Source organism: Wolffia australiana, chromosome 10 (assembly GCF_029677425.1).
Source record: "Wolffia australiana isolate 7733 chromosome 10, ASM2967742v1".
Lineage (NCBI taxonomy): Eukaryota > Viridiplantae > Streptophyta > Magnoliopsida > Alismatales > Araceae > Wolffia > Wolffia australiana.
In genome coordinates, this window is record NC_135844.1 from 17,498,897 (window position 1) to 17,511,072 (window position 12,176).

General features: G+C 40.7%; 1 protein-coding gene across 1 annotated transcript; it reads left to right on the top strand.

The window, feature by feature from the left end:
- The first annotated feature begins 812 nt into the window (after window positions 1-812).
- On the top strand, window positions 813-5,301 carry RUS1 (root UVB sensitive-like protein (Protein of unknown function, DUF647)). The gene is made up of 8 exons (XM_078581563.1): window positions 813-930; window positions 984-1,113; window positions 2,587-3,598; window positions 3,675-3,950; window positions 4,014-4,070; window positions 4,153-4,351; window positions 4,451-4,746; window positions 4,835-5,301. Exons 1-8 carry the CDS (start codon window positions 813-815, stop codon window positions 5,102-5,104), a joined length of 2,358 nt encoding a protein of 785 aa, XP_078437689.1. The 3' UTR covers window positions 5,105-5,301.
- Window positions 5,302-12,176: the final 6,875 nt, after the last annotated feature.

The following is a 12,176-nucleotide window of genomic DNA, read 5'->3' on the forward strand; positions in this document are numbered from 1 at the left end:
AAGTCCAACAAGAAGAAGAAGGAGCTAGATAGATAGGGAAAGATTATTTAATTAAGTATAGATAGGTAAGCTAGAGCAGTACTTATATGTATATTAAGAAGATAGATAGGGAGACAATTAACTAATTACCTAAATATAAATAACTAAGTAAATAGATAGGTAAGTAAAGAGATGGAGAGAATATATTTTTATGGAATTCTATAGATGTTTAATTAGTTATTAATGTGTATCTTATATTTTCTTTATATTTTATGTAGATTTTTATAGTCGATTTAGGAAATTAATAGATTGACTTAGTCGAACACCTTAGTGGTGTTCGACCAAATTCCTATCAAGGGTTCAAAATAAGAGAGTTATATAGTTTATTTAGTTATACGTGATTTTATTTTATACAGGTTTTATATAAGAAAATTGGGGTAGAAGAGGCAGTTCTGTCGAACACCCCTCGGGTGTTCGACATAATGCCCGACAAAAGATGGAATAGGGATGTATTTATATTTTTATATTTTTATAAGGTTGAGAGGGGTAAAACTTATATAAATCAAGATATATTCATCGAACATGTGATATGTGCGATGAAATGTCCAAGAGAAATCACGGTGATAAAAATTCTAAGAAAACTCGATCATTTTCGGTTTGTGAATAAAATATGCATTCAGAATGTCATAAAACATAAAAATGAGCCGAAGAAAATCACAAGATCACTTGAATGGCTCTGATCAATGAGAAACGACAGCGACACCGATCACCGCCGCCTAACTTTAGTGTGTTGTTTCCTTTGCTCGTCTCCTCCATCCTGGCACAAATCGAGGATGCTCAAACTCTTCTTCGGCATCATCCGAAGCTCCAAGAACATTCAGAGAGGTGCCATGCCTCTCCTTCTGCTCTCGCCGTCGCCTGAAGGGAACCCCGCCATCGTGAAGGCTAATGGTTGAAAGATGCTTAAACTTCGGGCCTTCGGATCCGTTTTAATGGTTTGGGAGGGACCTCCTTGGCTGTCCGATGGAGGGGGAGGGCCATGGGGGTCATCCCAAGCCTGTGGATGGCCTGGCGGTCCCCCCCGCTAGCCACCAACCACTGTCTGGTTGGCGTCGCCGACGACCAGGGCCGAGGGTGGACATAATTGCCTTTGGCAGTTCAATCCCTTCATCTAGGTCCGATGGCTGCAGTTAAATCGCATCTTTGGACCCGAATTAATATAGTGTACCCCCGCCTGCCATGTCAGCATGCCCCGTCAGCATTCCCTTTCTTCTTATTTGCCCGCCGTGGGTCCCACGATCCGCGTCAGTGCCCAACAACCAATCACAGCCCTGGAAAAATAGAATAAAAGATATCAGATTAAGTGGGATAGATCTCACCGTCCGATCTATTTTAAGAAGATTGGACGGATGAGATCATATCCCACTATTTAAAGTAAGCCCAAAATGGCACGGCTTCGGGCCTGGTTGGCTTGAAGCCCGGTCTCACTTTCTTCTCATTTTCTTTAGATCATGGGCAGTTGGCCCGTGATCACATTCTTGCTCTATGGGCTGGCCCACTGCAATACGAAAATATCTAATGGGATTCAAATACCATATTGGAAGTTATAGAAAAATGCTGCTCTATAAAATTTTTGGCTTGGATGATTTAATGAAATAAAAGCCATAGCTCCTCTTTGAAGCGCTCGATCCCCTATGGGCCTCTTTAGGTTGTTCTCTCTGCAGGGCGGCCGGGCTTGTTTTCCTTGCTAGGCGCTGCCCCTTGTCGGCTGTGGGCAGGCTTGAGGGCTCCGCGCTCGCCTGCCTTTGGCTGTCTTGGGTACTGATGCGCCTGGTCGGCTCCTAGCTGGCCCAACAAACCAATTTTTTTAGCATATTCTTTTTTTATTTCATTCTTCACGAATACTTCTTTATTTTATTTATTTCTTCAATTTTTCCCCTACAAGAACATGGAGCATATACTAAATAGAACATTTGAAAATTAAAAGTGTCTTAAATATATTTTTACTAAGAAATCCTTGAGTATGTAGATCATGCATAAAAATGACATTAAAATGCATTTTTTATCACTTGCTCTATTTAGTGCATCAAATGCAGAATTCTTGTGAAATTGAAGATAATACACATGAACTGATTCCAAAATGACCTTAAAATATGTATGTTTATATGCCACATTTTGTGTCTATGTGTGCATGATACATTAAAAACTTAATCATTTAATAAACGGCAGAAGAAATAACTGAAGTATAAATACTTTTGAAGTAAAAGTGATAAGACTCACGACGCATTAATAAGTACATATATAATAAATATATGATATAAAATGATATGAATATATTTTGGCGTGTATAATGATATTTTGGTCTATAACATAAATGTATACATGAATGGAAGTACTTTTAAGGATATAAATATTAGTATTAACCAATAAATAGTTTTCAACCAATAAATTGAACCTGATGGCGACACCAACCCCAGCCTGGTTACATTGCAATTCTTGTAAGACAAACTGCTAGAACCATGAGAGAAATAATATGGGCCAGGGAGCTTAAAATAAAACCCTAAAGACATTATGTTTTAGAAAATAAATTGCACATCACACTTGCAGAGAAGGTGACCTGTTTTACTACTTTCTGGGTTTGAGAGAGAGAGCCTGTGACCAAGTTGTGAATTGCGAGTTCTCGGCTGCTTGTTGCAAATGGGCTACTATTGTAATCGCAGCCGTCGATAAGAATTCTGAAACCTCTCATCTCCTTCTCCCCCGTTTCATCCTTTCCGCCGGTGGCGCCATGTCGGCGCCGCCGTTCTCGCTTCGCCACGGCGGCTCGGCAGCGGCGGCGGCCATACGCCCTGATACCGTCGCCTACGACCACCCTTTTCCTTCGCAGCGACGTCTCCTTCCTGCCCTGATTCGCTGTCCCTGCAATTCAAACGCCCGTCCTCTACGAGCACAAACCCACATCTCACGCCTTCCAATACTCCCCGGTGACTCGCTATCTCACGGGAGCAGAAGAGCCGATGGCCTCTCCCGGGCTGCCGTGGGCGGAGGACGAGAAAACAGCGAAACCGCCGACGCTGGCGACGGAGGAAGAGACGGGGGCTGCGGCGGCGGAGACGGCGGCGGTGGAGATCGGGACGGGTGGTTTAACGACGGCGGATGGTTGGCCCTGCTGCCGTGGTGGGACGCCGAGGCCAGGAAAGAAGCTTTGAATTCCAAACTCGGGTCTCTCGCTTCTGTCCTGCCGCTTCTTTGCCTGTCCCTGCTGGGGATACGCGAGCTCTTTCCCCTCGTCGCCCTCGCCGGAAGCGAAGCCGGCGGCGGCGAAAGCTGCCTCGCCGTGTGGGAGATTAGAGGGGGGAAGCGGAGGATGCTGGTGCCGGGCCCTTCCGGGGAGGACTTCATCGCTTTCGACGATGGCCGGGCCAAGGACGGGGACGGTGGCGTAGAGCGGCTGGTTCTCCGCTGGGAATGGCTCCTGCGACAGGCCAAGGAAAGCTTAGTGCGGTTGATGCTTCCGGACGGATACCCGGCGAGCGTCACCTCCGACTACCTCGAGTACTCCCTGTGGAGGGGCGTCCAGGGCATCGCGAGTCAAGTCAGCGGCGTTCTCTCCACCCAGGTCTCGTCTTTGTCGTCGTCGTCTTCCTGGTTCTATTGGAGCGGACGAGACGGAGCTAACTCTTTCGCGTTCGCAGGCTCTGCTCTACGCCGTCGGGCTGGGCAAAGGCGCGATTCCGACGGCGGCCGCCGTCAGCTGGGTGCTCAAGGATGGAATCGGGTACCTGAGCAAGATCCTGCTGTCCAAGTTCGGGCGCCACTTCGACGTCAGTCCCAAGGGCTGGAGGCTGTTCGCCGATCTCTTGGAGAACGCCGCCTACGGGTTGGAGATTCTCACCCCCGCCTTCCCTCATCTCTTCGTCTTCATCGGGGCCGTCGCGGGCGCCGGCCGCTCGGCCTCTTCCTTGATCCAGGCACGCCTTCTCTTTCCTTCCGCCTGATTGATTCCCTCTGACCCTTTTTCTTTTCGACATCAGGCGGCGACGAGGAGCTGCTTCTACGCGGGGTTCGCCGCCGAGAGGAACTTCGCGGAGGTAAGCGACGGCGGCGGCGCCGCTTGTAGTCTTCTCGCTGGAGGAGGGGGGTTAATTCCGGTCTGGGTTCCTGGCTTGGCAGGTGATCGCCAAAGGGGAGGCGCAGGGGATGGTGAGCAAGTTCATGGGCATCAGCCTGGGCATTGCGTTGGCGAATGCCATCGGCTCCTCCACGCCGCTGGCCCTCGCCGCCTTCGCCGCCGTCACCGCCGTCCACATGTACTGCAACCTCAAGTCCTACCAGTCCATCCAGCTGCGGACGCTGAACCCTTATCGCGCGAGTGAGCTTCCCCCTCCTCCCCCGGCGTCGCCTCGAGCTTGAGCTTGAGCTTGAGCTTCCCTTCCTCTTCCCGCTAAGCCCTGTTTCTGAACCCGAGCAGGTCTGGTCTTCGGCGAGTATCTGCTGAGCGGCCAAGTCCCCGGAATCAGCGAGGTCAACGACGAGGAGCCGCTGTTCCCCGAGTTCCTCATCGACGTCCGGCCGGCGAGCAACAGCCGGCGGCTGCCCAAGGTGCTGTCGCCGGAGGCCGAGGACGCCGCGCGGCAGATCGTGCGGCGGCTGCGGCTCGGCGCCTGCCTCAGCGAGCTCGTGGACCGCAGGGAGGACGCGCGCGCCCTCTTCGACCTCTTCAAGAACGAGTCCTACCTGCTGGTGGAGGCCGGAGGGACGTTCCACGTAAGTGGGGAGCGCAAAGATTGGATTTTTTTCTCTTCTTCTGCTCGCTGAAGTTGCTTCTCTGGCGCTGGTTCTCGGGTTTGGCCAGGTGGTGCTGAAAGAGGAGTCGACGCCGGCCGACATGCTCAAGTCCTTGTTCCATGTGAGCTATCTCTATTGGCTGGAGAGGAACCTGGGCTCGGAGCCGGGGGGCATCGAGGCCGACTGCGGGCGCGGCGGCAGGCTGCGGATATCTCTCGAGTACGCGCAGAGGGAGTTCGGGCACGTCCAGACGGACAGCCGGCGGCTCGGCTGGGCCGCCGACGGACTCATCGCCAGGCCGCAGCCGGCCCGGATACGACTCGGTCGCGCCGACTGAGATGACGGCGGCGGGCCGCTACGGTTTTGCTCTCACGGATTCGAGTGGGAAGGGAGAAGGAGAGCAGCCAATGGAAAATGAAAGCCGCCCAACCATCAAGCGACCTTTGGTCGCTCTCCATGGTTCGCTCTCTTCTCCCGCTTTTGGCGCTTGTACGCCAAGATCATTCGATTTTCAATAGTTGGCATTTTTAGAAAGTTTGATGCCAGGTTTCAGATTCTAACGATTGAAGAAGATGGACCCGCCTCTAAGGTCTGAGTCCCTAGTTGGCGTTCTTAGACGGAAGAGAGTCCTTCGAAGCTCCGTCGATTTTGAATGCGATGAAATTTTCACCATCTTTGCCTCCCGAACTCCTGAAATATTCGTAACCAAAATTCACACTATTTGTTCGTTTCCTGCAGGAAAAGTTTATAAGCTACGTCGCTTTTTGTTCGACGATTCCCCAGATGATTTCGTCCCCGCAAAAACTCGATACTTTTCCAGTTCATCTCTTAAATTCTGCTCATTGTTATCCTCTACGATTTCAGTAGTACGTTATAAACGTCTTGGAAAATATTTTCGATGGTCAGGATGGAAATGAAGGATTCTTTTTAGAATCTCTTGATACGGAGAGAGAGAGAAGGGGGCGGGGGTGTTGTAAAACAAAACACGCCAAATTCTGATTCCTAAGAAGCCCTCATTTTTTCACCTTCCCCACTTTATATACGAGTCTTCCCTCCCTCTCTCTCAAGCTCTCCCTCTCACTCCCGTTCAGTCATTCAGCCTACCGATGTCCCTGCCGCAGTCTCATGTATCCTGACCTCTTGGCTCTCTTTCCCTCTCACTTTTCTCCCATTCTCTGAATCCATCTACCCTCTTCCTCTCCTGATCTCTCTCTCTTTCCCTCTTGATGAACTCAAGTCTGGGGTGTTAACTTGTCAATAACGATTGAGTCAATCAATAAACATATGAAACCTTGACTCTGTAAAGAATATGATTATCTAGTGATGAGTGAGGGTCTTCTCCATAGTAAATGATGGTTCGTGAATCAATGACTTTTAAAATGGTAATATATTGAGATGAGAAGATAATAAAGATATACATATGTAATAAAAATGGAATAAGGGGACACGGTGGATAATGATGACAGGTATTCTGAATTAGATTAATGGACGAGTGTGGCTGGAAGGATGCAGATGGATGGGTGTTGAGAAGGAGAGGGCAATAGAAGTGTAAGGAATGCACCAAAGATCATTATATTTCAATGAGATTAAAGCGATCGCAGCAGTAGGAGAGCCCTCCACTTCTTTTTTACCTTCCAACTTTAATTTACACCAAGAAAACTTGATGGATCTCAAAATTAATTTCTTTCTCTTGGCCTACAAATGTATGAGCAATTCCAATATATTATTTACTTGAATAAGGGGGGGTCTATTTATAGATCCAAAGCTACGAATTTATAGATAGGGAGAGATGAAGTTTCCTTCAAACTTCAGCCCAAATTTCCTAGTTCCTCAGATTTATGTTTTGAAGTTGGATCATTCTGAACTGTTTGATTTTTCTCTCTCTTCATCAATCCACTTGTCAGATAGATAACATGTTAAAAAAATTCCTTAGATTTGCTAAATATTCCACCATGTTTTTTATCATTTAAATGCTGATTTGATTCATTCTAAGAATCATCAAAGAATTCCCTCATTTTGTTATTGGTATCTTGTGTTTTGCCTCACGCCCTTGCTTTTTTGGCTTTTACTACTGCATTTAATGCACTTTTAATCAATGTTTTTCTTCGTGCTAACTAAAGTTCACATGATCCATCACATTAATTCTGAAATCATCTTTTTTTATCCTGCTGTCATGTCCCCAATGCATTTTAAAACAATTAATGTTACCTCATTATTTGTACATAATGGCATCACATTTTGCCATGCCCTTATGGCACCTTTTTGCCATGATTAGCATAACAAATAATTTGCAAATCTGAATGATTAGTTACTATCTAAATAAATCAGATAGTGACTAGTGGCAAACCACAATTGAAAACAAAAAAATTAATTCTGAGAAATGTATTCAAACTTCAATTCATATGTCTATGAATTTATGTCAACAAATTCCAAAGAATAAAAATATTCTGACATAAAAATATTAACATATTCAATAAAAATATCAAAATTTTCATAAAATCAAAGTATCATTCAAGAGGATTAATTTTAAAAAAATAAATACATTATAAGATAAATACATTTTTAAGGTAAATACTTTTAAAGTATGATAACTCATGTACAATAATTTTAAGGTAAATACATTTACCCAATTCATGAGATTAATCAAATAACTAGAGCCTTATCATTTATATATTTATACAATTCATGAGCCTTATCACCTTCCTCTCTCTCCCTCTCTCTCTCTCCCCATTCACCTCACCCTCCTTCCCTTTTCCTCTTTCTCACTCCCTATCCCCTATCCTGATTCTCTTGCTCCCTTTCCCCCTCACTCTCTCCCTCTCCCGATCCTCTCTCGCTTTAACTTTCCGTCATCTGTCCATCATTTTTATCATTTTCTTATGTTATTTTCTGTCATCAGTCATCCAACATCATTGATGGATGACTGATGACTGCTGATGAAAATATCTTCCTCCAGTCACCTGTCCACTAATGTGGAGGATGACGGGTGATATATTGGGAGGAACTGATGATGATTAGTCATACCTCCTCCAATCCTATATCCCCCACATATGATGAGAGTAAAAATCTGCAAAAATTTTCAGGTTTTCCCAAAGAACAAGGACATTATATTTATGGTGTTCATAATCTTGGTGACACAAATAAACACATCTTATAGCCTTAATCATTAATCGTGTTAATTTTTATTGGAATTTTTTACAAAATCCTTATAAGAATGATAAGTTTCTAATCCACTAAATTGACCTCTTTTAAATTTCCTGAAAATAAATTTAGTATCCAGATTCTTAATGTCTAACCTGCTTTGCCAGAGTGATTCTTCTCTTACTTTGTTGTGATATACCAACTGATGGCTTAGATGATGCAGCATCAGCTATACTGTCCAGAGGAAATCCCCAGAAACAAATGTATCTTAAAAAATAACTGGAGAATCAGAATAAAAACTAATAGTTTCAAATAGATAAAAACTCAAACTCACTCTTATATAAGAGGATATCAGGCTAATTCCTGACCAATCCAAGAACAATCATAGGTCACAATCATATGATTTCTTCCAATTTGCATAATCACGCGACCCTTATAATTAACATATTTTATATGTGAATACCTTGGTAAAGGAGAATTTATCCCTGATTAATACCTAGGAAAAAATTTCTAAGAGCCATAATATAGATATCAAGAAACAAAATAACAAAGATATTAAGAGTATTACCTCTTATAGCCCTATGATCCAAAAAATAATAATATCTAATTTTGAACTTGATGAAAAAATAGGAAAAAATAAAGGATAGTTTGGGAGAAGACACTCAAAAAATAAAAAAATAGGGATTGGCATGGTTTTGAAGCTCAAATTAGGCTTAAAAAAAGACCTTCCGGAAAAAAAGTTTCAAAAAGCTTAAAAATAAGTTTAGACTAGAATTCCAATTTTACAATGCTGAAACATTCACCCCCTCCTACTCCAAAGTATTAAAATATTTACTTTTACTCCTAAGCCATCCCCATTGAAAGTTATCCCCAAGCTTGTGCATTTATCCAAATTGAAATGAATTTAAAACTTAAATATCCGAGAGTCACATTGATTACATGTGATATTAGCAAATGCTTTCTCAATACCCTATTCTACTTAAGATCTCATATTAAAATTTTGCTTAAATCCATATGTGCTTAGTTTAATCATTTTAGTTTAATGTAATTTATTTTAACTTCATGTTTATGATAATTTGTTAATAATTAATGGGGGTATTGTAGTATTAATTTCATTAGGTTAAAATTTACAGTATCCTCATTGGTATTTATTTATAGACATGGATTCTCTCAATGATATCAGATAAGCCCAAAAATCATCATCAGCCACATTTATCAAAGGCTAGGAAATACTTTGATGAGGAATAATGATTACTCCAGATCAATATATAAGTCAAACTACGTCCCTAGATCCTTTAGACGACTATTTTTCAAAAAAATAATGCATACCTGGATAATAAGAATTAAGGAATTTTCAAAATTAACCTCCCTTATAATAGTAGCATAGTTCTGAAATCCCAAAAAATAAAACATCATGATATAATCATAACATAAATTCATATTGTATTCTTTAAGTGGGATAGAAAGTGGGGAAAAGATATAACGAAAACATTATCATAACAAATGGAGAAGATTTGTGAGCCTAAAAAACATTACACGCTGATAAAAGATCAGAATAATTATGATCCCTAAAATTGAGAAGTATTATTAAGATTAGGTCTGGACATTCCTATTTTATGACTTCAATGAAAAAACAGGTTGAGTGAAAATTGTAATATGATGATGTGGTAAGTCTGGAAAAGGAATATGAAAACTTTGTAGGGTTTATTTAGCTAGATCTTTTTTTCGCGTTGCTTTTTGTTTATTAGAATTATTTCATGTGGCAAGATGAGATGGTCATAAAGTAATAACACCATGGAAAATGAAGTCAACATATCCATAATGGGAAAAATCAAATTCTTCCCTTATACACATACATGCCCTGAATGATGCACACAATATTATGTTTTAAAAATAATAAAAATTTGAAGACTTCATTGTAAGATGTCTGCCGATTTTCAAAACATATCCTGACATTAAATAACTTTCCAACATGATACCTTTTTCTATCTTGAGTCTTAAATTATTTCGTGCGCAAAAAAGTTGATTAAACCTTGGAACCGCACAAAATTATGATATTCCTTTTAATTTCACATCAAATAAATAAAATACTATCTTGGGAATACCAGCTAAGTATATACTTCACATGATAGTGGGAAGTATCATTGCTAAAGTATAGTATGAAAATAACTCCGACGTGTAGGGAACTATGAAGCTCTATCCTTGGATGTCACTTATTGTTCTTTATCCCCATTTTCTTGGGCCCCTTCAAATAGAGAGGAGGAATGATGATACGATATAAAGGAAAAATGGCACTGGTGTTTGAGAAGAAGAGAATGTGATTCAAATTCCAAGGATCATGTGGATAATTTTATAGACTTTCACCTGATAGTCTTTAAGTGTCTCAATCAAATAAATGAAAGGTAGCTCCTCCAATTCCATACTCCATATAATATCATCAATATTCATAATTTTGAGGTTTTCTCTGAATACCTGTATTGATTTTTCTGTTACTTATGTTGAAAAAACTTGAATCACATTTCAAATAAGTCTGAACATGGATTTATTTGTCCTAAAAGCGAAGCACACTCCTATCTCCCATTCATGTTTGTTGAAACAAATACTTATTCATGATTATTCTCGTGTGATAATAATTATGAGGTCATTGCATACATGTAATGACTAAGGGAATTATGATGAGATTATAATAAAAAATCATCACTGGTATTTAAACATGTGTTCTTAATATTCCTATTCCGATGATAAATATAGCTGATCGAATTTCTGTAAGTGTAGACACTTTAAGAATGGATGGTGGGTGATCTTTAGGGAAATATTTCACTGAATTGATATGTATGAATCTATAAATGGTATTATACCAAAATATTAGTTATGTTTATTCATTTCATGATTGCCTAAGTAGTACTTAGGCTTGAATAGCAATGACATATTATGAATGGACACTTGTATTTTGACTATGACATACGAGTTCCATTCAGAAGATAAAAAAATTCTTACGTTGGACAAAACAAGATGATTTTATGGTAAAGACGGGACCATATACCTTGAACATAAGATGATATTGACTCATAAAAGTCGATGCACTCAAATCCTTGGCCAAAATAGTACAAATATCTGATACTTCCACAATTTATTCATGCATCAATACAAACTAGAATGACCAATTAGCATAATCAACTGACCATACACTACATCTTTTTGGAAGTTTCATTAGGACAAAAGATTATACATATATGGTACCTGAAAAAAATGAAGGTTTCATGGAAAAGTTGGTATACTTCTTTTATTCTTTAGAGTACGAGGTAGAGCTTAGAAACCCATGAGCTTGAAAATTTTACCTAACAACTGGGCTTAATTAATTCATGATTAATTTATCTATTTGATTGATATACTCAATTAATGATTTTAATGAAAATTAAAAGTTATTGGGCCAAGAGGGTCAAATACAAAAGTTTTAAGGCTTTTAATGAAAATTCTCCTTAAGTATTAATAGGAGAAAGCACGAAACAAATCTCAATCATGCAAGTAGTCTTTGAATGCCCATCCTTCTCTTCTAGAGTGGTCTCCTCAGTCATCTTGTGGATGTTATGGTGAGAAGATCTTCATGGATCTTGTGTGGCGCTGCTCGAGAAGCATATGAAGATATTCGAAGTGGTGATTACTGCATGGATACATCTAGAGTCTGACATTTTAATGGCCCAATTGGTTAGGCATTCTACGTCTCAGCTTGATTAGATCAAAAAATTAAAAAAACAATCATTTGCCTCTTTTTCCAAAAAAAAAAAAAAACCTCTGATGGCTCTGAAAGCCACTTATTGAAATATAGGAAAAGTTTCCAAATTTCATTTCAAAACTCAAAGAAAATGCTGCTCAATTTTTGAAATCCATAATATGTTGAAATGTGTATATACGTATAATTAATGCATTCAACTTAAAATTCCTAAAACATGAATTAATATAGATGACTTGTGATTCGATAGCATGTTAACATAAATCAGGGCACTAAAGTATGACAGCATGATGTATGAATCACATATCAGTGAACATTTTATTTTATTAATGATTGCTGGTACACAATTCGTAGCGAAAGTAAAAAGGTAGCATAACAAAAGTTCTCTATAATTTTTAATGCAGCTACAACCGGAAAGGGTTTAATTGGACTCTTTAGCTCTTCTATTTTATGTGATTTTCAGTTATTTGGATTCAATCGTCAGTATCAACTACAAGCCTCATCTTTTTAAGAAGAGCGAATGCTGTTGTGATTCTCG

Bases quoted from the DNA above. Each gene is read 5' to 3' on its own strand.
- RUS1 (XM_078581563.1), top strand. From the start codon at position 813: ATGCTCAAACTCTTCTTCGGCATCATCCGAAGCTCCAAGAACATTCAG. The intron at 3,599-3,674 runs GTCTCGTCTTTG...TCGCGTTCGCAG, and splicing joins GCGGCGTTCTCTCCACCCAG to GCTCTGCTCTACGCCGTCGG. The intron at 4,747-4,834 runs GTAAGTGGGGAG...GGGTTTGGCCAG, and splicing joins AGGCCGGAGGGACGTTCCAC to GTGGTGCTGAAAGAGGAGTC.